A 25,780-nucleotide genomic window follows, 5' to 3' on the forward strand; every position below is an offset into this window, starting at 1 on the left:
GGAGGGGTAAAGGGGAGGCACTTGGACACCGCCGGGGGAGTTGGGTGAAAGGCGTTGGTGTGCGAGGCAGTGCGAGGCCGCAGGGCACGCCGTGGCACCGCCGTGACGCCCGGGGCTGGCTGGCCCTTGCGGTATGATCACACAGGATTGGTGAGATTGTTACGCCATTCAAGTGTGTGTGTGTGGGGGGGGGCGCTGTGCACATCCTGCAACTACCGGAACGTGGATGAGGCGGTACATGGCTGGCCTGGCGTCTCGCAGATGCTTGCACTGCCCACAAGTCCCGTCCATTCCCTGCCCACTCATGCAACCACCAAGGTAACGAGGCAAACAACAATTAAAGGACCCAGGCACCTCAGGGCATCTCAGGTCGCAGACCAAGCGCAGGTCCCGACTGCAGGTCATACCGAATACCGAACGCCGACTGCCATATTTGGGATGCCCGGATCACAAAGTGGACGGGCGATTGGGCGACCGTGTGCCACCTCGGCACCTCCCTGCGCCACGCTTTGCCCTCACGCAATGTCACAGCGTCATGGGCCAATCCTTGTCTCCGCTGACTATCACGTATTAATATTTGGTTAAGCCACCGTTCTTGTCTCCGCCCTCTCTGCTACGGTACAAGCTCTGCTCTCGTCTCCGCTGACTCATACCAGCCTGCTCTTGTCTCCGCCGACTCTGCTACGGACTCTGAAGCTCATCTAGGGCGAAGAAGCAAGATCAATCATGCCATGATCAGGGCATCACCAAAACTGACCCACCATGTGATGTGAATAATGTGTGTGGACAGTGGCAGGACTCGGAGCCAAGAGTGTGTGCGCGCCCGTCCTTGCCCGACGGCCGTCTGAACCCCCCTGTCATCAATCCAATCGAATTCAATTGCTCCGCCCACGCAATACTGTTAGGACTTAGGTATCGCCAGACCAACGCGTGCACCCAAATCCCAAGCAAAGATGAAGGCCCACAATACCATAACCCCGCGCACACTTAAGGATAAGAGCGCAGATAACCTTGACCCTCTAGTACGCGGCTGCTCATTTTATTGACGAGTGCTCATCAAATAGTCCTGCAACGTCTGATACGAGATTTCAAAGTCACAATCTATGGCAGGTGACATTCCGAGCCCCAACCCTACAATCCTAAACTTCAACAGCCCCACGGGACATGCGGTCTGCGGTCCAAGCCGACTCGCTTCAACCTGCCGACATTAAGAGACCAAACAGCCTGGCCATAAACGTCGTCTACCTCTCTGTGTCCATGGCCGCCTGTGGCCTCTGGTGGCCGGCGTAGACCACTGCTGAGTATTACCCATCTGTGAAGTCATAAGCGTGCCTTGGCGCTTCCTCAACGCCGGAAGCATAAAAGCGCCGCGCTGTTGCATCTACAAACAAGGTGACCGCGTGCTCGTGCCGCGCAAAAAACAGTACTACGTGCTCACGTGCTGCGCTTGCACGTGCCGCGCCTCCGTGCCAAAACATGGGTACACCGCATACACAAGTATGCGTAAAAAGTGTGACCCTGCCCCCGTGCCCTGTCCCGCAAGTAAATTAAAATAGACAAAAGGTTCTGAATTAGTTGGGTGCCGCGCTGAAGCGTTTGCCCCAAGGTTTGCCCCTTCCAAAGGCGCATTGGCATTGCTGCAAGCTCTGCGCGTGAACCGTTTGATTGGGATTTGTATGTTGATGGCGTGCGTCCACTGATGCCGTACATGCGTCCGACGTGCGCATCAACGAGTCCCCGCACTAGGTTCCCTTCGCCCCCTCCCCCATAATAGCCATCGCCCACACAACCAATTTAATGTAATCAAGAGAAGCCTTGGCCTGGCGTGGCCACCATGCCTCACCACGGGCATCTCCACAAGCTTCCAAGGTGCTCGGGCCCATTCTTCACGTAATCACACAGTGGTGACACTGCGCGCAAATAATAGTTATGGACCCGAAGAAAGGCCGTTCTTGACCGCTTTCACCATTCGAGCAAGGGCCTTCTTCAAGCCCCCGCCGCCGTGAGGCACCGTGACTGCCTGCCCATGCCAGCCTTCTGCGTTCTGCTTGCTCCCGCCTCCGCTCGTTTGTGCGACATCACCACTGGCGCACTTCCACAGGCCCCGCAGGCCGCTTGGCGCACTGCTGCGACTGCCATAGTTTGCCATGGTGTCGGGAACAGCCCTGGCGGCGGGCTGTCGAGCTGCAGCCGAATCAGGCGCGGCTGCAACAACCAGCGGCAGCGCCGCGCTTCTGCTGGCTGCTGCAGTAGCTGCTGCTGGCAGAAGCACCGCACCTGCAGTAGCAGCAGACGGCTGTAGCTGGTGGTTGTGCACAGCCGCCGCAAGGAGCCTGTGTCCGGCCATAGCAACGCCGCGGCTGCCCGCTCCTGTGTGGCCCGTGTCTGATGTCCGTCCCTCGCTCTGCCCTTCCGAGATCGCGGTGTGATGCCTAGACACCGGCCACACACCCAGAGCTGACATTGGGTGAGCTAGCGCCTGCTGCTGCTGGTGAGCCTCCGTACGTGCAATACTACTGCCACCTGCACCTCCAGGCGTAACCTCCGCAGCTACTTTGGCGCGCCGGTTCAGGCCAAACAGTGACTTGCTCGAGTTGCTCGATTCGCCGGCTGCTATCACCAGCTCCCCGGTGGCCGAAGCGACCAGAGCGCCAAACGGCGAGCCGGCCGCAAATGCGTCCCGGATGCAATCCTTCTGCCCGCCAGGCGTCATTCTGCCAGCAGGGTTGGTGGAGGAGCGTTCGAGGTTAGAGGTGGCCGTGTTGTTGGAGGCGCAGTGCACGAGCCGGTTGTGGTGGCGACGCAGGAAGGCGCCAGACGTGCCCGTAGGCGACACCATCGCTTCTGGCATCGGCAGCAGCGACGACGAGGGTGAAGAGCTCGGGCCGGCGATCATCCGCATGAGCGGTGGCGTGCTGCCGGCGGCGGCCGTGGGATCCAGCAGCAGGCCCGACCGACACACGCTGCTAAACCCTGTTGCGTTGGCTGCTGCGGTTGCGCCGTGCAGGCTAGCAGGTCCCGCATCAAGCGTGCAGACGTCAACTGGGCCCTCGTAGTCGTTGCCGTCACCTCCATGCGCCGCGTCAGCAGCTTCCGAGCTGTTGCTCCCACGCAGCGCCGCCACCGCCGCGGCAGCGCGGACGGTGTTCCCGCAGCTGACCTCCTCGGCTTCATCCACCGTTGAAATCCGCGATGATTTAAGGCCACCGCCGCCACACGTGTGCACGCTGGACCTGCCTGGGGCACTGCGGCAGCTTGCAGAACTGGTGGCGTGTGCTATCCTCTTGTGCGACCGCGAATGGGAGGTGAGCGGGCTGTCACCCGTGACGCTGGCGGCTCGGTTGAGCGCGTTCACGACGTGCTCAAGTACCGGATCCAGTCCGCCGCCGCCGTTGCTCAGGCGGTGGATGTAGCTGCTGGAAGCGCGATCAAGGGATGCTACAGCCGCCCTGGTGCTGCCGGCTGTAGCTATGCCACCGTGCGTGGCCGTGACCATAACCGAGGCTGGAACACCACCGCTCTCTGCTGTCAGTAGTCTGCTGTACTCGCTATTGCCGCCAGCGCCTGTGGCTGCACACGACACCGGGACCACTGAGGTGCAGCTGCTACTGCCGCCGCCGCCGCTTGCCGGGAAGGCAGCCCGGAAGGCAAGGAAGCTGCTGCGGCTGCTGCGCTGCTTCTGCAGCTGCTGCTGCTGGGCTGCGTTCAGCGGCTGCTGCGGTCTCACGTGGGGCAGGAGGCCGCTGCGCAGCGAGGAGTGTATGGAGGGCGCCCCTACGGGTGTCATAATCTCCTCCCAATAGTCCATTGTGGTCATGAGGCCGCCGCAGCCGCCGCCGGTCGAGCCCGCTGTGCTGAGCAACAGGGCGAGGGGCGGGCGGCGCGCAACGCCGCTGCTCTGCTGCTGCCGCCCCAGCTGCTGCTGCATGGCCACACGGCCGTAGCCTGAGGAGCGGTCGTGGCGGGACGCGGAGGCAACTGCTGAGGCTCGCTCATCAGCGGCAGGTGCTTCAGCAGTCGGCGACGGCAGCAGGGAGCCGTGCGTGCTCAGGTGCGCGAAGCAGCTTGCGCCGCCACCGTTGATGGTGGAGGCCTGCGAGCGGCGGCCAGCAGCGGCCGCAGCCGCGGCTGATTTCACTGCGGCGGCCATCATCGCGGCCGTGCGCGCACCTCTACCAGCACAACCACCGCCACCACCACCCAACAGCATCCCAGCGCTGTCTTCGGCACTGCCTGAAGCGAGCTGCCCTGCGACTACGGTATCCAGAGACAGCTGCAAATACGCCGGCGCCGCCGCCGAGGAGCCGTCGGCTGGCTCCAGGCCGCCATGGCAGTTGCTGCCGCCGCTTGAGTCTATCATTGCACCTGCACTTGCACCGCTGCCTACTGCGTCCGGGTCTCCGGCACGCACACGCCGCGCCGCGTCAGCGTTGTTGCGACGGCCGCGGCGATGTGTGGGGGACGGCGAGCGCGATGCCAGCAGTCCAAGGTTCATCAGCGCAATAGCGCTCCCATTGCCACCAACGTTTTGCTGGCTGCCGCTGGCAGCTGCAGCGGCATCTGGACCAGTCGCAAGAGCATCAGCAGATGCGCCCACGTGCTCGCTAATGGATGTCGTGAGCAGGCTCCAACTGGCTTCCATGTTGGCACGGCCTTGCAGGTTGCGGCTGCAGTTGGCGCTGGCCCCGCCTACCCTGCCAGCACCAGCGGCAGCGGAGGCGGTGGAGATGGCATTGGTGGTTGCGCCTACAGCGGAAGGCGCGGAGGGCTGCTGCGTGGGGACAGCAGCCGGCGTCCGAGAGGGTGGCTGCTGCGGGGCGTTGCGCTGTTGCTGCCCATCCATTGCGGTCAGCACCTCAACCTTCGCAGCAGGCCCGGCGACAGCTGCTGCCGGTGCTCCCGCTGCACAGCAGCTCGAGCCGCCGGAGGCTACTGCCGCCTCGGTCCCGCCGGCAATGGCGGCGTTGGCGGCGGCACAGCTGCTACGCGCGGTGCCGAGTGCCGAAATCGAACCCCGGGAGGCCCGCAGCGGGGAGTGAGCGGCGGCGGCGGCGTCAGCAGCCACCTCGCCTGCACCCATGGGCGAGGTCAGCAGCAGCCTGCGGCTGAGGGAGCCGCCGTCACTCATCGCGGTCGCCAGCAGCGCCGCCGATGCAGCCAGCGGCGTTCCGACAGGGCCATCAGCAGCGGCGTCGGATCCATGACCCGTATCCGCCTCCGCCGCCGCCTCCGCAATGTCTGCGCCGGCCTTGACACGCCACAGGTCCGTGCTGCCACGGCGGCCCCGCGGCTTCAAGTCCACAGACGGCCCTGATTGGACGCCGCTCGCCGGAAGCGATCCTGCTGCCTGATGCTGCGGGAACGGGTGCTGTGCCGCTGCCGTCAACCCAGGCTGCTGCTGTCCGAGCCGGCTGGCTTGCAGCGACTGCTCGTAGAACGACATGGAATGGTGTCGGCCCGGCCGGCGACGCTGCTGCACAGGGCCAAATGTGGCTGCGGCGGCCTCGGCCTGCAAGCTGCTGATGAACTGAACAGCAGCCGATGATGCTGGTGGTGCTACAGCCGGCGGCGGCCGGGGCTGAAAGGCGCTGCCTGCCGTTACAGCTGCTACAGCTGCTGTACGTGTCGTTGACGCCGCGGCAGGCGGCGCTGTAGCAGGGGCGACCTCCTCAGCGCACACGTCCATCGGCACGGCTGATGTGGACGCGGCGTCCGACGCCCCACCCACCGCTACAGCCGCCGCAATGGCCGCGTGGGCGAACGGGGTGCACGCTGATTTCCGCCGCCGTGACGGTCCCACGGATGTCGCCACCATGTGGGCTGCCCCGGCCGCGCTCAGCGACGGCAGCTGCTGCTGCACCGCCCATGCAGCACCTGCAGGCGTGGCTGCCCCGGCACCCGTCTGCGGCGCTGCTGTCAGCGCCTGTGTCGCCGTGTTGTCGGAGTAGACGGCGGCTTCACAACTGCGTCGTGCAGCCTTGGCTGCAAGCGCCGACACAGGGCGATCTACGGCTGTGCTATGTGGCACGTGCGTCTGCGGCTGCCCCGTGCCGCTGATGCTGGCTGCGGCGGCTCCCGGGGTACCCGCCGATGAGCTTGCCACGCTGCTGGCGCCGCCGGTTGGCCCGGTCGCCTCCAGTGCGCGCTTTCTTAGCGCCATCGCTTCTCCCCGGTCCTGGCTGCTGCTGGCGTTACACCTGCTACTGCCTGCCTGGTGGCTGCTACTGCCGGCCTGGTGGCTGCTACTGCCGGCGGGATCACTCATGACCTCATGCTGACTGATGCTGGCAGTAGCCGCCGCCGGCGGCGGCAGCCACGGGCGCATCGCGTCCGAGAACTGAGCCAGCTTGTGCACGTCCGAGAAGTACGGCTGCAGGCAAATCGCATGTGGGAGAATGGGTCAAGCGAGGAAGAGTGGAAAGCACCAAATCAGCACCCAGCATTGACAATTTTGAGATGCCGCTTGCAATAACCTCCGGTCAACAGGGGCACCCCTAGCCTGCCACCGGTCCTCCTGGTTTCGAAACTAGCTAGGTGCAGCTGAATTTGAACCAGAGGAGTGATTGAATCTGAGCGAGTAAAGCACGAGGACGACACGGGCTCGGACGGGTTTCCAGGGTTTACAGCGACCCAGCCCATTGCGTGTGTGCTCCCCGGACCCCGGACCCCGGACCCCGGACCCCGGACCCCGGACCCCGGACCTCTACCACACTGGTTATTCCGGTTCCTGTCTTCCTGTATTCCTGTCCCTCAGGGCGCCTCACCATCTGCAACAGCTCCGCCGCAGTGGGCCGCAGCTGCGGGTCGGGCTGCAGGCAGCAGTAGATGAGCGCCAGCAGCCGCGGCTCCACCTCCGGCAGCCGCTGCCGCAGCGTCAGGTGCGGGTCAGGCAGCTGCACGTTCGCGAGCCGGGGGTCGGAGGCGATGCGGGACATGTGCGGCGGCGAAAGTGGGCCAAGACAGCGCATGATGCGGCGGAGCTGGTCGGCGGTGGAAGAGCCTGTGTTGGTGGAGGCAGCACAGCAGCACAGGCAGGAAAGGGAGGAGTCTGTTGATAAACTAACGCGTGTGACGACTTGGCCGCATAGGTTGGTGTTGCTCTGCAGGCAGGCACGCTACGCAGCCATGGGGTTGACTCACCCACGAACAGGGGTCGCCCGGTGGCGAGCTCCGCCATGGTACAGCCAATGCTCCACACGTCCGAGGCAGGGCCGTAGGGCGCGGCCACCAGCACCTCCGGCGCGCGGTACCAGCGAGTGACAACATAGCTCGTGCACTGCTCCGCCTGCACACACATGTGTGGACACTGGTTAAGTTGATTAAGTTGATGGGGGCAAACCGCCACGTGGGCAAGTTTGTAGGTCATGCTGCGTTTGCAGGCGAGGCAGGGGCCCTCGCGCCTTGCTCCAACAGGCATAAATGCAGCATACACGCACAAGCTTGCTCATTCGCATACACAGAGACACACGCCACATGCATGCACGCGGCGCGCTCGCCACGTACCTCTTTGGCGCTGCTGTTGCAGGGCCGCGCGAAGCCGAAGTCGCACAGCCGCACCACCCCCGTGCGTGTGTCCACCAGCACATTGGCAGGTTTGATGTCGCGGTGCAACAGCTGCAAGGCGGGCAGGGGGTTACGTGGGTGCGCGTTGCTTGCTTGGTTGGTTGTGGGATTGCTGAATGGGCGGCATTTACGCATTTCCATGAATGGGCGGCTGTACGTGGCTGGCCACGGCAACATGTCTGCTCGCTCACCTTTTCCTGGTGCAGGTAGGCTGCCGCCCTCAGCAGCTGCCAGCACACCAGCTTTAGCGCGTCGCGCGGCAAGCCCTCCGGGTGTGCATCCAGCATGTCGTGTGCGGAGGGGCCAACGAACTCGAACACCATGTACACACGCCCGGTTTTAGATTTGAAGGCATCGAGTAGCTTGACGCAATTGGGGTGCGCCAGCTTGCGCAGCACTTTGACCTCCCGCACCGCAAGACGCATAATCAGTGCATCCTCGTGCGCCTGCGTGCGCGTGTGTGACGGTGTGCGTGGGCGTTCCACGTGTTAGCGCAGTACGGGTCAGGATTACACCCCGTACATGAACTCGCGGCACCGCCGTGAGGCCCCAGCCCGAAAGTGAGCCAATCCGGCGACCAGGCAAGTGCCTACCTTCTTGAGGGCCTTGACTGCAACCTCCTGCCCGGTCTCGTTGTCGGTGCAGCGCCATACGGTGCCGTACGCACCCTCCCCGAGGGTGCTCACGTAGGTGTACCTCTGGCGGGCCGGGGGACAGGGCCATCAGGGAGGCGCCGTAAGGGTCAAGCGGCCAACCGTGTATACATGCCAAGTCCTTATTTCTTGACCAGCAATGCTTATGCGATCAAGGCAAGCGTCGCCAAACACAAACCGCAGTGGACGGAAGCCGTGGACTGTGGAAGCGGCGTGTCGTGGGGCCAGGCACGCCCAACCGCCCGAGCTATTACTAGAGAGTCACGCGCTTTTTTTTATCGTCATGGCAACCTTCGACATGCAGCTATGCAACATTCATCGCCCGCAAGGGACGCAAGCTCTGTGGCCCGCAATTCTGCCGAAATGCCGCAGAACCGCGTCAGCCGCGTGCGCCCCGTTCCTTGTGAGGCTCGATACACTGTGACTCACCTGCATTTGCCTGGAATGTCCCTTTTCCCGAGCTCCCGCGCCGCTGTATTAAGTGTCGCCTTCGCGCGGGCGTGCAGCGACCGTGTATTTTTATTCCATGGAACGCTTAAGCAATGCATGAAAGTAAGCTTTGATTATACATACGTCACGCCGCACATAGCCAGAAGGCGACTGGGAACTATTGTGAGTCAGCCCTGCGATGTTATCGCGCTTGCGCTTCCTGGGGCTGCAAGTGTGGATGCAATAGCGCTATGAAAATTTATTTGCCGGTTTATGCTTTTAAGGGAGTGTCTTGACAGCCGAAGACCCACCTGTGTTGGTTTGTCATGGCAAACTTCGCGACCTGTTCGCCTTCGCCGACCCCGACCAGTCGCAAGGTGGACAAAATGTTGTACAGTATAATACTTATGACTGCTGCACACAAGCCACAGACGTAAATGCACGCGGTGGCGCTTAGAGCCGCATACTGACTGCAACCAGCGGGTCTGCTGCGCTGGCGGGTTCCGACCCGCAGCAACTTCAAAAGACCCCCCCTTCATTACTGGGTAGTACCCCATTGATCTCCACCCCTCTTCTCCTGCCACCCAATCACAAGGGCTCTTGATGCGGATTTCCATGCCCTCGAGTGCGAGAGCGCAGGTGCGCCTGGGTGGGCTGGGAAGGGCTGGGACTCTGCTTCACGAGTGTGGCTGCTGGGACTCTGCTTCACGAGTGTGCCGTTGCGGTGTGTGTCTTGCGCTATCGCCTGACGCCTAGCCAGGCGCCCAGAGCGTGAGGAATGCGCGTTAGCAAACTAATGGCCTGCCAGCGACGCCTCGGTACAGCAAGTAGGCGTCCTACGTACCAGCCGCACGCTCATGCCCTGACGTTGCAACTTGATTGCTGACTGTTGGGGTCTGGGACACTGGTCTGGAAATACGCTGCACACTACGGGACTACGCCAACCTGCCCCTTACCCTATCCCATCGCGCCCTCACGTGCGCAAGAGTACGGGTTTACCTTCGTCTACTTCTAGATGCGCGGCTCCCTAAAGTGCACACAGGTGCAAAATGTGTCAACCCACGCGATCGGCACTCACTCATTTCCCCCAGGGGAGATTCTCCCCTGATTTCACCCGCTCTTCTTGCATATACCCCACAACAACGCACGCTGCAATCCTGTCTAGCCACGCTTGCAACGACCCCTCTCGCGCAGCCCTATGCAGCGCACAGCTCACCCCAACACAGGAAACCTCAAAGCTCGTCGTCCGCTCCCAAGCCCTGCTCCGTCGCGCTCGCCCCCAACGCCGTCGCTTCTGTTGCTGCAACTGCCGCAAGCGGGCCTGCGCGCTCCTGCACAGCCCCTGCCGAGCTGTCGGCCCACACACCAGCCGGGATGTTGAATTTGGCCACTGGCCGGCCCTCCTCCGGCATCACGCACCAGTGGGGCGACTGAACCGCCTTGATCCAGCCGAAGTCTTCCACCTGCGCGGGAGTGCATTACGCAGAACAGAACGTTGGCGACTTGGCAGTAAATGTTTTAGAGCATTTGGCAGCACTAGACACACTACTGCATTTTGCCATGTACCGGACATCGGCGAACCCCTGGCCCTGCTGTCTGGCGCACCCTGCGGGCCTACACGCTCCACATCCCATCCAAGGACACCACCGCCCTCGCCTGCACCCGTCACCTCCCCGCCCCATCTTCTCCACCTCCGCTGCCTCCGCACCTGCTGCCAGCACCCCGTCTCCTCGCCCAGCATGTGCCGCCCCAGCAGCTCCGCCAGCCGCGGCTGGGCCTCGGGGCCCGGCAGCAGCGCTGGCCAGGGTGCCACGCGGATGCCGGCCGAGTGCTCGATGATGGGCTTGGAGCGCACGCGCAGGAACAGGTCCGTGGCGTGCGCGCGGTGAATGCGGACCTGCACACGTGCATAGGATGGAGGAAAGGGCAGAAGGGGGAGGTTCTGCAGCTGGTGGGGGTAAATATCGTAGGGGTCTCAGGGACTGTGGTGAGCTAGGGACATGGCCCCTGTCCAGCCCACATCCCAGTCTTAGTCTAGTCGGGTTTGTAATATGCACCCCACCCACCTGGTATGTGGCCAGCGCCAGTGTGCAGTCGCGCACGTCGTCCAGGAAGCACGCCCCCGTCACCGGCCCCGCCACCACAGTGCAGCCGCGCAGCCCCGCCGCGCGCAGCGCCCGCAGCCGCCCCAGCAACACCACCGTGCACCGCGTCAAGCCTAGCAGCACGTAATCGCCGCCACCCACGCCACCGCCGCCGCCTTCCGCCTCGAGCTGTGCTTGGCTAACGACAATCACTTGGTCGGTCAAGCCCATGACGCCGCGGCCGCGAGCAACCAACGCGCGATCCTGCTCCGATACAACGAGGCCCGCCAACGCGGCTTCAGCATCAGCAGCGCCGGTGCCGCTCGTGCTGGCGCCAGTGCCGTTGACGCCGCCGGCGCTGGCACCGGAAGCAGCGGCACCGGATGTGGATGCCGAGGGCCCTGCCGCTGAGTGCGTGAAGACGGGCGCTGCTGCGTACGCGGCGGCGTCCGCAGCCGAGGCTGCCGCAGTAGCGGAAGTGGTAGCGGCCGCGGAGCTAATCTCCTCGCCGCGCACCTTGGTCACCTTCTTGCTGCCGAAAGCAAACTTCCTGCAGCATGCAAATATACACCATAATCGGCATGGGCCCAACTGAGCAACCAGCCCACAGCACCAGTCCGCGCGCTTGGCTTGGCCCATCTATCATGCCATGCTAACCGTGGGCATTCTGCTGTGTCTCAATGCCCCGCCACCGTGCCTGCGCCCGCCCCCCCCCACACACCCATCCAGTCCTTCTCCCGCGCCTGTGCCCGCACCCGTGCCCGTGCCTCCGCCCGTGCCTGCGCCCCCACGGCCGTGCCTGCGCCTGCGTCGTCATCCAGCCCCCAGACCCACTTGCGCGGCGCCAGCGTCGTCCGCGCGCCCTCGATCGCCGCCCGCAGCGCCGCCACGCTGCCCGCGCACTGCTTCTGGTCGTAGGCTGGCAGATAGTAAGACGCCGCCGCCGCCGACTGCTCCAGTGCCAACACCTCCGCACCCAGCATCTCGAGTGACGACGCCACCAACTCGGGCGAGGCGGAGGACACGTCCAACACCCGCCGCGCCGCAGCGTCCGCATTTGCGACCGCTTCTGCTGCCGTGTTGTCATCAGCTGCGGATGTGGAGGGCGCCGAGGCCGAGGCTGTAGTGGTGGTGGTGGTGCTGGTCCCGGGCTGCTGCTGTTGTTGCTGCTGGAGCATGCGCTGGATGGCATCCTCGATGGAATGCTGGCGCGCGGCGAAGCTGCATAGGAACTTTGTGATGGACTCGCGCGGGTCCGCTGCGGCCCGCGACTCCTCGCGCCGGCGCTCGCGCTCTGCGCGACGGGCCACGTCGAGTGAGGCGAGCTTGTCTAGGACGACAGCGGCCGCGGTGGAGGCCCCGCCGCCCGGCGAAGTCGGCACCTGCGCGCTGTCGCCCGCGGCGGTCGCGACGGGCAGCGTCGACGGCACATCCGCGCCGTCCACGGCTGCCTCAGCGTCCGTGGCCATCCGACCCGGCTGGTGAAGCTGTGCGCGGAGAGACCACTGCGAGGTGGCCGCGGCCCGTCGCTGAACTATTAGATGAGCAGACGCGTACACGCTCGGCTGTCCTACGATATTAGGTTCCTAGACACCTTGCTTATAGTGGCACTGGTTGAAACAACGTGTGTTGACTGCGAGCTTTGGCCAGCAGCTGTCCTCGAAAGTTCGGAGCTGAAGCAACTTGCTTCAGGCGTCGTGTAGTTCTTCCGTTCAAGGCTATGTTAGTGTACGCACACAGCGCTTAAAGAGTGCTCAACAACAAATGGCGCCGAACAGTTCTGATCGCAGTAATGCGTTCATCATGCGGGGACTGCCTCGCTTCCGCCAGCCAAAGGAGCATTTGCACTCGGAGCAGACAAGAAAAACATTACAACAGATTCGGGGGCCTAGGCTTTGACCTTGTAGAAACGCCTTCGTGGCAAGCGCAAACCCTGGGGAGAAATGGCTGACGCTCCACCGGACGAGCTCGCAGTTAGTAGACTGCAGATGATGGCGCACTGTGATGAGGTGCAGGCGCGTTTTCTACTGGAAGCAGCGGGAGGCAACCTGGAACTGGCACTGCAAATGGCCCTCGGTAAGGCTCTCAGTGATTTCGGAGCACAAGATGATGCTTTTGGAGCTACATACATGGGACTTTGGGCGGGATTGCTCTGTGACAACCCCGAGAGAGTTGCATCGCGATTTCCCTTGGGCCAGCGACTCTTGGCGGTGCCCCAGCGTCTCATGGGGTGGATGCCAATGCATGTGCAACAGCTTAAATCCCAACAGTAGTAGGGATCGGTGTCTGGGGTTCGCCTAGCCCCAACGACAGCCCTGCACCCGTGTCACCAGTATCACCCCGTCGTCGTCCGACTCCCGCATCATACGGTACTGTTGCCGTTGACGCCTGACAGAAAACTCGGACATGGGTGACGCCTACGCGCACCATACACAGCAGCAGTTCCACGCACCCCCAGCGGCGCAACCGCGGCCGGGCTCCGCAGCCTTCGCCGGGCCACTGCCGCCGCGGCCGCGCGCGCCTGCACTGCGCACGCAAGCGCCCGGTGCGGCCGGCACAGCCGGTCCCGGCGCAGCCGCCGGCGGCGGCGGAGCCGCCGTCGCCGGGCCGCCCGCCGCGCTAGCCGCGCCCCTGGGCCTGCTGGGCTTCATGCTGCGTGTGCCGTTCATGGCGCTGGGGCTGGGCTTCCGCATCATGCGCTTCACGGTGGTCAACGGCCTGCACGCCGCCGCCGTCGTGGGCGACCGGGTGCTGCCGGCGCCCGTGATGCGCGCCGCGCGAGGAGCCGTCTCCGCCATCGCGACGGCGGCGGCCGGCGGCGCGGATCTGGACCCTAGCGAGCAGGCAGCGGCGTTCGTGGCCGACTTCAAATCAGCTTACGGCGACCGGCACCCGCGCTGGCAGGAGTCAGGCTGGCGCGTGGCTAGCCAGCAGGCGCGGCGGGAGTTCCGCTTCCTGTTCGTGTATCTGCACTCGCCGGAGCACGAGGTGCGTGAGACCATCGTTGGGGTGTGGTGCCCTGGAGGTGGTCAATGGCTGGGTGCAGTGCCGTCCGCAAACCCGTGTCGTTTGCAACGCCCTCGTGCCGCCCTCAACACCAGCACTCCTGCCCCACCCCACCCCAGTGATTAATGCAACCCAACCCCATGAATGTAATCCGTCGCAGGACACGGACAAGTTCTGCCGCCAGGTGCTTACGAACCCGGATGCGGTTGACTACATCAACACCCACTTCGTGTCCTGGGGCGGCGACGTCAGCTACAGCGACGCATTCATTGTGAGGCTCGCGCAGCCCACATGTTGCACTGCGATATTGACATTGCACGTGTTGCTGCCCGGGCAAATAGTAATGGGCCGCTGACACTGCCGTTGGGCTCGGTGCCGTGTCGGGTACCCCGCGGCTTCACCTCCATGCCACCCTAGCTCCCGCCGTCCCCCTCTCCTACGTGCCCCCCCGCCCACCCCCCCGTCCGCCACCCGCCCGTACTCCTCGTGCGCAGCTCTCCCAGCAGGCACAGATGGGCTGCACGCGCTTCCCCTTCATCGCGCTGCTCAGCCTGTCGCCACACGACAGCCGGCCGGCGCTGGTGGCGTCGGCCTCGGGTCAGGACATCGCTGCCGACCCCGCGGCGCTGCTGGTGCTGCTGCGTGCCGCGGTGATGGAGCACGGCGTGATGCTGGCGGCGGCGCGCGCCGAGGTGGAGGAGCGGGTGAGTCAGGGCGGCGAGGAGCCGAGGGTTCAATCCAATGCGCGCTGGGCTGCATAACTGCATTGCACGTTTGGCAGGAGTGGGGTGTGTGGCGGCGTGGCGCCGACCCGGCAGGTGGTAGATGCACGGGTGTACTTGGCGTCTGCAGCCACAGATTTTGCAGAATGACTGGGATTAGCACCAGTGGCTAAGGTACTTGCACGTGTGCTCGTAACAAGCCAAAACCCATTGCCCTGCCGCCCTCCGAAACATTGCCCTGCCCCCCGCCCTGCAGGAGCACGCCCGGCGGCTGGTGGTGGAGCAGGATGCCGAGTACGAGGCCAGTCTGGCGGCGGACCGGGCGAGGGAGGCGGAGCGGGCGGAGGAGCGCAAGCGGCAGGTGCGCGGGGGTGGGGGCAGAGCAGGCCGGGCAGCGGCTGCAGGACCGTGAAGACTGTGGTGGAGAGCACAGGGAGACGAGGGAGGAGAAAGTGCATCGGTCGCATTTGCGATGTGTGTGTGCACAGTCGGCGGGGCCTCCTGGGCTCAATATTGGCTGAACATGCTTGCATGCGTGACGTCATGTGTTCCGCATCTCGCAGGAGGAGGAGGAGCGGAAGCGGGCGGACGAGGAGCGGGCCGCCAGGTGAGAAGGCCGAGGTCAGGTATAGGCCTGTATCGTGTGTGTTTGGAGTGCGATGGCGTGGGCACATGGCCAACGCAGCACTAGTTGAAGAGCTGTTGGCAGAGGAAACGCAAGCTGAGCTGGCTACGGTACTTGTCTTTCAGGGAGGCGGCTGAGGCGGAAGAGCGGCGGGTGGCGGAGGCGGCAGCGGCGATTGAGCGGCGGCGCGACGCGGCGCGCGCAGCGCTGCTGCCGGAGCCGCCCGCGGGTGCTGAGGGCAGCGCTGCCATCCGGCTGCGACTGCCCGACGGCACCAACACCTCGCGCGGCTTCCCGGCGGGCGCCACGCTGCAGGTGCGTGGCGGCGGGGGTTGCACCAAACCCGCCACCGTCTGCTGCGTGGGCACAGCCTCAGTCGGCACCCTCTCCCTACCTCCCAACTCCCTCCTCCGACGTGCTCCCCAACACCCTGTGGGCTGGCTACGAGCACTGGGCCTGAGTTCATAGGGGGCTTGGTATGACTGCCCCCGAGCCCTCCGCCACCTCCCGTCACTCTGCAGCTCATCACCACTCCTAGCCTCACTTTGGTTCTTATGGACCTACCGTTGCGCAAACGACTCGGACCCACCTCCCCCGCCCTGCCAGGCCGTGTTCGACTACGTGGACAGCCTGGACGCCACCAGCTACAGCCGCTACCACCTGGTGGCCAACTACCCGCGCCGCGTGTTCGTGCGGGCGGCGCACGGCCCCGTCAGCCTGGCGGAGCTGGGGCTGGTGCCGCAGGTGCGGGCGGCCTTTTTAAGGGGGGGGGCTCGGGGGTGCTCTGTGGAGGGCTGCGGGATTCAGGGCTGCGGGGCGTGAGGCTGAGGGACGGGGTCAGGGTAAGAAGGGGATGCAGCCGTGGGGTGCAGCGAGTGAGGTTGCCTGCAGCGTGGTCCATGTCCGCGCAGGCCCTGGCGCTTCAATTGCCGTTTGCGGCTGAGTAGCTGCGGCTGCTTCCCACGGAACCTGCCACCTTTGATCTGACTGCAGGCGGCGCTGTTTGTGCAACCGGACGAGTGAGCACCGTGAAGATGCCACCTAGGCAACAAAGGGAGGCCAGCAGTGTGGTGCTGTGGTGCCCATCGAAAATGCATGCCTGTCGCATGTGTGCTGTTGGGAAACGCCTAATGGGCGCGCTGGTGGCTTTAGTTGTGTACAATTATGAGCATGTGCAATAAGGTGGCGGGGTTGCGATGTTCATCACATATCCCATGGTATGTAGTGCGGGCTACAGCAGTCATCCGTGGCAGTTAATGTCGCCCCCATACATGTACCGTATACGGTTAATGAAGATGAACTAGGAGTGACATTTCGGCCAATGACACAGATGCAGTTGCCAGAAAGCTTTAGGGTACCCCATTACCTTCAGGAAGGAAGCTTGCCATCGGCAATGTTGCCTGAAGCCATGCGCGCACATGTTACATGTCACTTCACCGCGGCCGCAGCGCGTGGCGTTCTACACACTGACCTCTGCAGTTCCTTTACCGTATCCTCTCACTCCATGCGCATTGCACCAGTACCCCGTCGCTGTAATCAAACCCAAATCAGCGTCGTATGACGCAGCAGTACGTGGCAGACAAAGAGTACACCGTACACGACAAAATCGAATCCTCTTGTGTCACCTAGACAAGCAAGCTATACCGTGGCAGGTGTAGCTCTCGACACGCCAAGGTGCTTGTGCTGGACCGAGCTCTGACAGCACCCGATCTTGATCAAAGGAAAGTGACAGCCCACGAAACAAAGAGAGCGCCGGATACACAACAGCGCCAAGGCCGAAGGCCCGCACGCCGTACCAGCATGTTCCGGACGCCAATCAAACAAGTTGCGACCCAACCTCGCACAGGCAATCCAATGCGCCCATGCCTGGTATCACGCTCTGCTTCAAACCCTCACAAACGAGTGCGCACGGGCAAACGGTTGGCATGCCGTGCGATGTCAACAGCTCCTCACGCTCTCAATGCAGTCCTTGTGCTCCCTCCTTCCCCAACCCCTCTCGCCGGCGGCTTCCCAGCTCCACCGACGCGGTGTGTTCCGCCTGACGCCCAGCTCAGGCCGCGAGCGGCCTTAGGCCACGTGGGACGCGGCGTACACCCACTGGTTGAAGTCAAGGGTGATCTTGCCTGCGCACATGCCGACAGGATCGTGTTGAGCTCCATCAGCCCATTGACAGCACCACCAGTGCCACAACACGGAGTCCGCTGGAAGGCCCGAAGCCCTGCCCGCGTGCAATGGTCTATCCCGCAACTACTTGCGTTCATCGCCATTACCTGTGCCTCCCCGCTGAGGCGTTCCTACCAATCCCGCCTCCCGCGGCCCTATGCCCGACCCGCGTCCTTTTGCCAACCCGCGCCCTGCCCCCGCCCTGCCCCCGCCCCGCCGCGCCTGCCCAGCGCCCACCTGTCCGCTGCTGGTCGAAGGCCGTGAAGGTGCGCACGCAGGACTGCAGGAACAGGCACATGCGGATGTACTCGTCCAGCGACAGGGTGCCCGAGTTGTCGGGGTCGTGCCGCGACATCATGGCCGCAAGCACGGGCGGGTCCAGCCGGAAGCCTGAGGAGCGGGGGCAGAGGGCGGCGGGCCGAGGGCGGTCAGAGGTAGCAGCAGCATAGCGTGGTACAGCGGAAAATGGGAGACACGCAAACACAGAACGCGTGTGTAGGTGCGGCGCAGGAGCATGGAGGGCATGCGTTTGTAGCGGAGCGGAGAGCGCGGTTGATTTTGGGAGCAGGTGCGCGGAGAATGACGTCAGCGGAGAGGCAGCAGCAGGGCAGGTGACGCCCCGGGCACCTCACGTCCTGCGTGCTAAGGAACATGCCGTGATGTAACGGGCCCGTTAAGATTCACCCCACTGTGACCTCCTTTTTCGGGCAATTGCACTTGCACACCTCTAGCAGCCACCTTGCCCCTGACTTGCTGCCCCGGCCCCATGACAGCCGCCCGAGAACTGCGTCACAGACACCCCCGCATGACATTTGACACTATAACACGCCCTGGCGGCCGCATCGTTGGTTCCAGCGGCTGCTCGAGCACGGCAGCTGGGCACCCTACCTGCGTGGTTGAGGGCCTGCTGCACCTCGTTGGTTTGGAGCGTCCGGCTGCGATCCGCATCGAAGTACGCGAAGCTGTTCTGAATGTTAACCAGGAACTCGTGCAAGCGCTGAAACTCGGGAAAGCTTAACCGCCTGCGCCCGCGCGTGTCGAAAGCTCTGCAGAGAAGAGGACAGATGGGCGTGTTTAGCGACCCGCCCGCCCGTCAGGGATGTGAGGATGGTCCTGCATTTACCCACCTAATCATCTGGTCCACGTCTGAAATGCCGAAGTGCAGGTTGCCCATTGAGAGGGCCCGCTGCAGCTCCTTGACGTCCAGCTCGCCACTCCTGTCTATGTCAATGCTAGCAAACCACTGAACGTGGATGCCAGAAGCACAAAAAGAAAGGCGCCCAGTGAACAGCAGTCGCGGAAGCACTCAGTCAATGCCCTCGCTCACCACTCCAACACGCCAAACCCCATTTTGCTGGATCCCTAGAGCTTAAATGAAGGCAAGCCCCAGCATTCTGCCGGCAACACCATCCTTCGTCTTCGGGCACACTGAAACTCCGGCCAACCCGCTCACTTGTTGGATGTTGGCCATGGTTGGCCGCTGCTGGGTTCAAGCTCCCTTTGCGATAGTCTAATACAGAAGCGGAGGCGGAGCAAGCCGGTGTACCAAAAACGGCTGGTCTCGGTGGTGAAACTCAGAGAACGCTCAACAGCGAGACGTAGAGTGTATGTGTAGTTTAAGCTGTTTTCAAATGTCTATGTATAACACAGCCATTATCTGCCCGAGAACTAGAAGCTGAAACATGCCCGTGCATGGTGTTGGCGAGCAGGAGTGGAAGGCGCCAGCAGCCGGAGGTGGCCGAAGAGTGGGTCGTAGCGCTGTATCCCATACCCCAGCCACCCCGTCTAAGTACATGGAAAGCTGACGCGTAAGGGAACGTGTACCAGTTACTCAGTCCCGGCACTCCCCGCGGCTTCTGAAAGGCTGAAAGCAGGGTCTGGCAGCTACTTTGGGGGACCAGACCAGCTCCGAGTGCACGTTGACAGTCACACGTTGACACAGCTCCAAGCTCTAGAGCAGCCAACCTCCATCACTAACACACGCAGCTCCACAGCTCCAAAGCTCCACGCCCACCCACGAAGCTCCAAGCTCTAGAGCAGCCAACCTCCATCACTAACACACGCAGCTCCACAGCTCCAAAGCTCCGCATCTACTCCGGTCCAGGCTCCTTCTTCTTGCCTCTTGTTTTCTTCGTGACAGGGGCCAGGGGCTTGGCCTTGTTGGTCGCCGCCGCCTCGCCCCTGCGAGGGATGTTGGGATTGACGTGGCGGATGTTGTGGATGACGTGGCGGAAGGGGTGCGTCCATCTGCCCACTGGACCGCGTTACATGAGATGGAAACAGAATTAATCTACCCCGTACGTGTGTGCCTGGCGCTCCTCCACTGCCCTAGCATCCGCTGGGCACTCTGGCAACCTGTCCGGCAATGTTCCCTTCTTCCCTTTTATCCTTCAGGCGCGGCTCCCGGAGCGTCCTCCCTGGGCTCACACTGTCCTTGCAGCATGTACCTGTCACTATAAGGCACTCTACCATTCCTCAGGTACAATTAAATGATTGATTAAAGGATAGCCCCATCTTCAGTCTCACCTGCTGCAATAAGCCTGCCCAGAAACCTCAACAGCCATCACCATCCTCTATGTACACTGCAACTCAGCCGGCCTCACGCAACACAGCGCCGGCCAGCTTCACAATTTAGGGTGATGCTATGCCAGGTAGGAGGCGCAGTACACGAGCTGGTTGAAGGTGAGGTCAACCTTGCCGGTGCGCTGCGCGTCAAAGGCTGTGAAGCCGCGGCGCGCCGTGTGTAGGAACAAGGAGATGCGCAGGAAGTCATCGCGCGCGAAGGTGCCGCTCACGTCCGTGTCATGGCGCAGCAGCACCGCATTGAGGGCGTGGGGGTCGAGGGTGTAGCCTGTGTTACAGGGGAAGGCGTGGGCTGGGATGTTGGCCAAAGTTAACGGTTATAACAGAGGCAACGAATGCTTTCCCTGGTTTCGAGTACCAATCCGCTGTGTGCATCGCTGAGTCATTCCCGGCGACTTACCTAACCGCGCAAGCACCTGCGGCGCGTCCGCAGCGGTAATGGTCTTGCTGCCCTTGGCCACTGCCGTGAACGCGTCCGTGACTGCTGACAGGAAGCGGTGTAGCTCCACGAATTCGTTCACGTTGAGCTTGTGATTACCCTTGGAGTCAAACGCCCTGCAACAAGAAGAGGTCAGCACGCACACGCCATGGGGATTCCAAGCAGTGCAGCGGAATGGCATGTGTGCACATGCGCCGCAGCCCCGTTCGCAAAGCGGTACATGTGTCGCCGTATGGGGCGGCCTGGGAAGCAGCGTACCGCCCCTGGGTGTGACCTTACGGCCAGCCTCGAGAACGATCACTGTAGTTCACGTCAACCCTCTCACCGGACAAACTGGTGGGCCTGCTGTAAGCTGTAGCCGAGCCCGCCAATCTCGAGCGCTTGCCGCAACTCCTTGGCGTCCAGTAAGCCAGAGTTGTCTGCGTCCACGCTCTCGAACCATAGCCTGCGAAAGAAACCGTAATCAGGTATCACAGCGTAAAGAAATATCCTAATATGGCCCATTGCTGTCCAGAAAGTGACCAGGTGGATGCTATACGCATGCTAGTCGGCCTGATGCTGTGTGAGGAGCTTAGGAAGGTGCTGGCAGCAGGCACGGGTACGCAAGGGTATGTGCCTATGGGGCACTCACCGGGCGACGTACGGGTCCACACCAGCCATCTATGCCGCTGTCCGCTGGGTGTACGCCAGTAATAACGATAGCTCTACAGTGACCCTGAAGGACAAGCGTGTCAGGTCACCCGATGGTGAAGCACGGGCTGGGGGACGCCCCAACGACGCTCCCGAGCAGACCGCGTGCTGCCAGTAATGAGTGAGTAAGCTTAAGTATGACTTGCAAACATGCAGCAGATGTTGCGTCAGGAGAAGCCCGCGTGCAGAAACAACGATTCGCAAACTTCTGGTCCTGCTGGCCCCTACAGCTCCAGCAAACAAGATATTACAGTGCTACTATAGTGTGTTGTACTGAAGGGACAACCTTGTTTACTGTTTAGGGTTACCGTAGCTCCGCATGCGACATGACCGCCAGACCTCAATCTGACGAATGTTCTTGTGACGCGCGAACACATTTTGTTGCGCAGTTAATATCTTCTCAATAGCTGCGTGAACACACAAATGTCGCGATAACGTTGCTACTGCGCCAGAAAAGCGTAGCATAGTTCGCGTCGCACGCCAGTATGTTGCCTTACACGAGCGGTGGCTCGCATGGGAGCCTTTATGGGTGAGTACGCGTGTTTGAGAAGAAGTTGCCATGCGTCGCTTCGCGATCTTCTATAGCGCGCACTGCACCGCCGACGCGAACGCGTGTGATCTGCGCAGGAGACGAAAGCCGGCTCCCAACCCGACTCTTGCGTTTGCGGGAGTTGCAGCGCTCCTCGCGCTTGCAGCGCTAGGATTCGCGCTGCATAGCCGCACGAGCGCGTCCAGCGCCCTTCGCGCGCGTGATGCCCTTTCAAAGGAGCTTGACAGCCTGCGGTCTGAATTCAACGGGCTGAAGGTGGGCGAGTCTGCCGGGTTCGGTGGCGCGTGGACACGCTGGGACAGGGTGGCCAGGCGTGGGTCGGCGCTTGCGCTCGGGGCGGCAGTCGTGCGCGGGATGTGCTGGGTGCCAGGGCAGCGCTCCTCCAGCACAGGGCCGGGGACAGGGCACAGGGCACAGGGCCGGGGACAGGGCTTGAAGGCCAACGGCAGTACTTCATAGGCACTGGGTGATGTGCGAGGCGCCCACACACCCAACCCCCGGAACCTACAGGGCAAGTTCGCATCCCGCAATGCGGAGTACGAACACTTGGAGGCCACGCACGGGCACACCCAGCGCCGGCTGACGGAGGTCTCTAGCCAGTTGCAGCGGAAGGACGCGGAACTAGCAACTAAGGAGCAGTCGTTGCAGCAGCACATAAACGAGGTGGGAGGCTGTTGCGCGCGTGGGACGTCAGCGCGCGTCAAATGGAGGACAAGCGCTAGTTTATGGATCGGAGGATTGTCAACGCCCCACCCCTGCCATGTGTGCCGCGTTGGGAATGCCGGCTTATGTCGCCTTGAATAACGTCAGGCAATTTGGCGCGTGCCCTTCGGCATAATCGTGTGACACTACCACCGCAGCGGAATGTGCTGGAGCAGCACCGTAGCGGCCGTGAGGCGGAGCTCTCCAAAATGGTGGAGGACCTGCGGCGAGAGTGAGTAGGCCAGCAGGCCAGGGACAAGGGGGGGCTCCGTTGGATGCCTCCGCCTCGTGAGTTTCGCTGTCGTGGCTGCGCCATGGCAGCACCCCGCAGCAAGGTCAGGAGCTTGCGCCGACGCCCGCAGCTGAGCTATCGCCGTGGTGCCACGGCCGCACAGCCTTGCATGGTGTTGTTGACGGGTCGGGCGGGCGCTAGCTGTGCATACCCTAGGCGTCGAAGCCTGCTCTGCCGTGCATCACACGCCCCGACCACGCGTGCGGCGCAAACAGGCTGATCCGAACAGACGGTGTCATTGACGCGCTGGAGAAGAAGACGACCCAGATGGAGCACATGCACACTGTCCGCGAGGAGGACTGGCACAAGCTGGCCAACACGTGGGTGCAGTACGAGAAGGACCTGCACAGCCAGTACAAGAAGTGAGTGGCGCCGTGGGCCGTAGAGGGAGGCGGCATGGGCAGGGTAGAGGGTCAGGGTGGAGGGTCAGGGGCGGGCAGCGGGATGCTGCTGCTGCAGGGAGGCGGTGTAGGGCACGGCGGGGGCTGCTTGAGAGTGTCGCAGGCATCTTGTCCAACATCACATGTGTGGGAGCAGGTGCAGGAGGAGCACGGGATATCACATTACAGTCTGAATGAAAATCTGCCGAACTGCGCCCCAATGGGCGGGGTTCCAGGGATGCCATTGCGGACTGGGCTCGTTGCACAGACGTGTGAAGGTTGACACGGGTGCCCGTGGCCTGACAGGTGCATCGACGAGATTGCCAAGGTCCGGAACGAGACCGCTAAGGTGAGTCCGCACAGTGTGCACCCCAAACACACCGTCGCAGCTCAGCCTCCGGGCGGCTGGGTGCGTCCGCTACACAAACAACTTCCGGCCAAATCGGCCGGTAGTGGTTGATGCGAGAAGGGGACGAGCCTACTGTGCGTAGCCCGCCAATCTCACGACCGACGCCGCAACACGCCCGCAGGGCTTCCCCGAGGCGCCGCTTCCGGAGGCGGAGCCCAAGATCCGGCCGGAGACGGACTTCGGCCACATCGGCGTGCAGGTGCCCGCCCACCAGGTGCGCGAGGGGTTTGTCGGGTTGGTGTCTGGGCGGTGTTGGGCCGGGCGAACCCAGCATGATCCGCGCGCATCGTTTAGCTTGATGTATGAATAATCGTGCCTTGCCTGAGCCTGAACCCGCCCGGCTGCCTGAATCTGCGCAGGCGCACCACTTCGACCCGCTGCCGGTTGTGCCGACGCCCTCGCCGACGCCGGGCACCGTGCCCGGCAGCGACCTGCCGCTGACGCAGGCGTCCAAGATCCGCGAGTCGGTGGTGCAGATGACGCAGGGCAAGGTGGGCCTTGAACACTCGGCCGGTCAGCCGGGCGGCGCGGCCGGAGGTGCGGTCGGAGGCGCGGTCGGAGGCGCGGTCGGAGGCGCGGCCGGAGGCGCGGTCGGAGGCGCGATCGGAGGCGCAGTCGGAGGCGCGGCAGGAGGCGCGGCCGGGGCGGGCATCACTGGCGGCGACGTCGGCGCTGGCGGTGGTAGCGGCGACCATTCGGCGCCGACGCCGACGGGCGCGCACCACCACGACATCTACCACGCGGACTTCCACGACGACCACGCGCACGCCGACGACCACTACGGTCACCACAACTACGACCACTACCACGGCCACTACGACAGCTACGACCCCATGGTCCGTGCTGGGGGGCGTGACTTTGCCCTTGCTTGGGGCGGGGGAGGCGCGGTCCGTGCTGGAGTGGGTTACGCGGGCAAAGGGTTCGCACCAAGGTGGCTTGGGCCGCAGCACTGGATGCCAGCTGGAGTGCCGCATGACCTGACGCACTGCCGCCCTGCTTGCACAGGACCAGTACTGGCTCCGCGACAGCCACGGCGACTGGAACGCGGATGAGGGCTTCCATGAGGGCGGCGAGCACGGAGCCGGCAACCACGGCGGCCACCACAACCCCCACGGCCAGCAGCACGGGGGCACCCACCACGACCCCAACTACCACGGTGGCGGCGCCAACCACGGCGCCGGCGGTAGCGGCCACCATGATCCCAACTACCATGGAGGTGGCGGCGGGGGCAGCCACGGCGGCGGCAACAACTATCCGCATCACGACCCGCATGGGAACCGCTACCAGTACCAGGAGCACCAACAACAGCACGGCGGCGGCGGCGGCGGCCACAACGGCGGCGGCCATGGCGGCCACCAGCAGCAGCCTCAGCACGGCGGTGCCCACGGCAGCGGCGGCGGGGACCACTGGCAGCAGCAGCCGCACGTGCAGCAGGGCGGCGGCGCTGGTGGCCATCACGGCCACGTGCCCGCGCCGATGCACGGCATGGACCCGCACCAGCAGCAGGGGCACGGCCAGGGCCAGGGATTGCACGGCCAGGGGATGCAGGGCCAGGGCCAGGGGCACCAGCAGCAGCAGCAGCAGCAGCAGCAGCAGCACCAGTACCAGCAGGCGCAGGGGCACCACCAGCACCACCCGAACCCGAACTACAACGCGGGGCAACAGCAACAACAGCACCAGCAGCAGCACCAGCAGCAACAGCAGGGGCACAACCAGCAGCAGCATGGGCAGCCGCACCACAACCCGCACAACGACCCGCACATGGATGCATACCATGGCGGGCACCACAACCCGTGGTAAGGTGCACGCGCAATTTGTTGCAGGGGTTCCTGTCCCTGACTTAACGAGGTTTATGACAGATCACAATGGGGTGGTGCGGGGTGCAGCGCTTGGCGAAAGCAATGCAAACGTGGCGTGCGTAGGACAAGGAACACGAAGCGTAGTAGTGGCTATCGACTTGATGCATCTGCTAGGTACGGTAGCTTTAGCCAACTGAGCAGGAAATCAAGAAGTCTGGTGCTGCAAGCCCCGGTATGGACTTTGCATGGGCTGCGGAGGCGCATCGCGCTACCCTGGTCAACATGAGGCTTGGTAGGCGGCACAGCAGTAGACGCTGGTTGTGCACGGATAATGGCAGGATGATGCGCACATGCCCTTCTATCCGGTAGGGCCGGTTTAGCGGCTCGCCTGTCGGGGATGAGAGGACTAGATTCATGAGGCATGGTAAGACGGGGTGTGCGGGCGCCGCACCCCCTTCCTGCGTGATTCAGGGCAAGGGATTAACAATGAGGGATCGGTGCCTGGGCTCAGGCCGAAGTAATGACTTGGAGGAGCGAGAGAACGAACTGATGATGCGAGCGGCGTGGTGTAAGCTTCAAGAGCGCCGGAAATGGGGCACGGGGAACTCCGCACGGGAACTCGGGGAGGTCCAGGCGTGGGTGCTGTCAACTGACCGTCTTCAGCTTGATATCGGGAAATATAGGATATTAT

At 63.2% G+C, this 25,780-nt stretch overlaps 6 protein-coding genes across 7 annotated transcripts; 2 read left to right on the forward strand and 4 right to left on the reverse strand.

Moving 5' to 3' along the window:
• Positions 1–322: 322 nt before the first annotated feature.
• Positions 323–9,026, reverse strand: CHLRE_03g200200v5 (uncharacterized protein). The gene is made up of 7 exons (XM_043061327.1): positions 8,646–9,026; positions 8,157–8,261; positions 7,755–8,009; positions 7,504–7,614; positions 7,141–7,285; positions 6,765–7,000; positions 323–6,370 (listed from the first exon to the last, which is right to left on the reverse strand). The coding sequence occupies exons 1-7, from the start codon at positions 8,649–8,651 to the stop codon at positions 1,928–1,930; spliced, it is 5,301 nt and encodes a 1,766-aa protein (XP_042926585.1). The 5' UTR covers positions 8,652–9,026; the 3' UTR covers positions 323–1,927.
• Positions 9,027–9,340: 314 nt separating this feature from the next.
• CHLRE_03g200150v5 (uncharacterized protein) lies at positions 9,341–12,456 on the reverse strand. The gene is made up of 4 exons (XM_001693321.2): positions 11,564–12,456; positions 10,712–11,279; positions 10,354–10,542; positions 9,341–10,108 (listed from the first exon to the last, which is right to left on the reverse strand). The coding sequence occupies exons 1-4, from the start codon at positions 12,196–12,198 to the stop codon at positions 9,878–9,880; spliced, it is 1,623 nt and encodes a 540-aa protein (XP_001693373.2). The 5' UTR covers positions 12,199–12,456; the 3' UTR covers positions 9,341–9,877.
• Positions 12,457–12,596: 140 nt separating this feature from the next.
• Positions 12,597–16,438, forward strand: CHLRE_03g200100v5 (uncharacterized protein). The gene is made up of 9 exons (XM_001693181.3): positions 12,597–12,805; positions 13,125–13,717; positions 13,896–14,006; positions 14,230–14,439; positions 14,714–14,818; positions 15,021–15,064; positions 15,208–15,397; positions 15,689–15,826; positions 16,076–16,438. The coding sequence occupies exons 1-9, from the start codon at positions 12,673–12,675 to the stop codon at positions 16,103–16,105; spliced, it is 1,554 nt and encodes a 517-aa protein (XP_001693233.2). The 5' UTR covers positions 12,597–12,672; the 3' UTR covers positions 16,106–16,438.
• Positions 16,439–16,440: 2 nt separating this feature from the next.
• CHLRE_03g200050v5 (uncharacterized protein) lies at positions 16,441–18,906 on the reverse strand. Its single transcript, XM_001693322.2, has 5 exons — positions 18,699–18,906; positions 18,373–18,488; positions 18,134–18,291; positions 17,483–17,635; positions 16,441–17,205 (listed from the first exon to the last, which is right to left on the reverse strand). The coding sequence occupies exons 1-5, from the start codon at positions 18,714–18,716 to the stop codon at positions 17,150–17,152; spliced, it is 501 nt and encodes a 166-aa protein (XP_001693374.1). The 5' UTR covers positions 18,717–18,906; the 3' UTR covers positions 16,441–17,149.
• Positions 18,907–19,054: 148 nt separating this feature from the next.
• CHLRE_03g200000v5 (uncharacterized protein) lies at positions 19,055–21,237 on the reverse strand. 2 transcript variants are annotated; one of them, XM_001693323.2, is made up of 5 exons: positions 20,899–21,237; positions 20,593–20,712; positions 20,229–20,383; positions 19,772–20,096; positions 19,055–19,426 (listed from the first exon to the last, which is right to left on the reverse strand). In XM_001693323.2, exons 1-4 carry the CDS (start codon positions 20,925–20,927, stop codon positions 19,888–19,890), a joined length of 513 nt encoding a protein of 170 aa, XP_001693375.1. In that variant the 5' UTR covers positions 20,928–21,237; the 3' UTR covers positions 19,055–19,426; positions 19,772–19,887. The 2 variants fall into 2 exon arrangements, with proteins under 2 accessions (XP_001693375.1, XP_042926586.1); XM_043061326.1 differs by having other exon boundaries at positions 19,055–20,096.
• Positions 21,238–21,356: 119 nt separating this feature from the next.
• On the forward strand, positions 21,357–25,673 carry CHLRE_03g199950v5 (uncharacterized protein). Its single transcript, XM_043061325.1, has 9 exons — positions 21,357–21,486; positions 21,585–21,762; positions 22,018–22,170; positions 22,368–22,441; positions 22,717–22,863; positions 23,188–23,230; positions 23,412–23,504; positions 23,650–24,126; positions 24,296–25,673. The coding sequence occupies exons 1-9, from the start codon at positions 21,443–21,445 to the stop codon at positions 25,088–25,090; spliced, it is 2,004 nt and encodes a 667-aa protein (XP_042926587.1). The 5' UTR covers positions 21,357–21,442; the 3' UTR covers positions 25,091–25,673.
• Positions 25,674–25,780: the final 107 nt, after the last annotated feature.

This window comes from Chlamydomonas reinhardtii, chromosome 3, assembly GCF_000002595.2.
Source record: "Chlamydomonas reinhardtii strain CC-503 cw92 mt+ chromosome 3, whole genome shotgun sequence".
In the NCBI taxonomy this organism is placed as follows: Eukaryota; Viridiplantae; Chlorophyta; class Chlorophyceae; order Chlamydomonadales; family Chlamydomonadaceae; genus Chlamydomonas; species Chlamydomonas reinhardtii.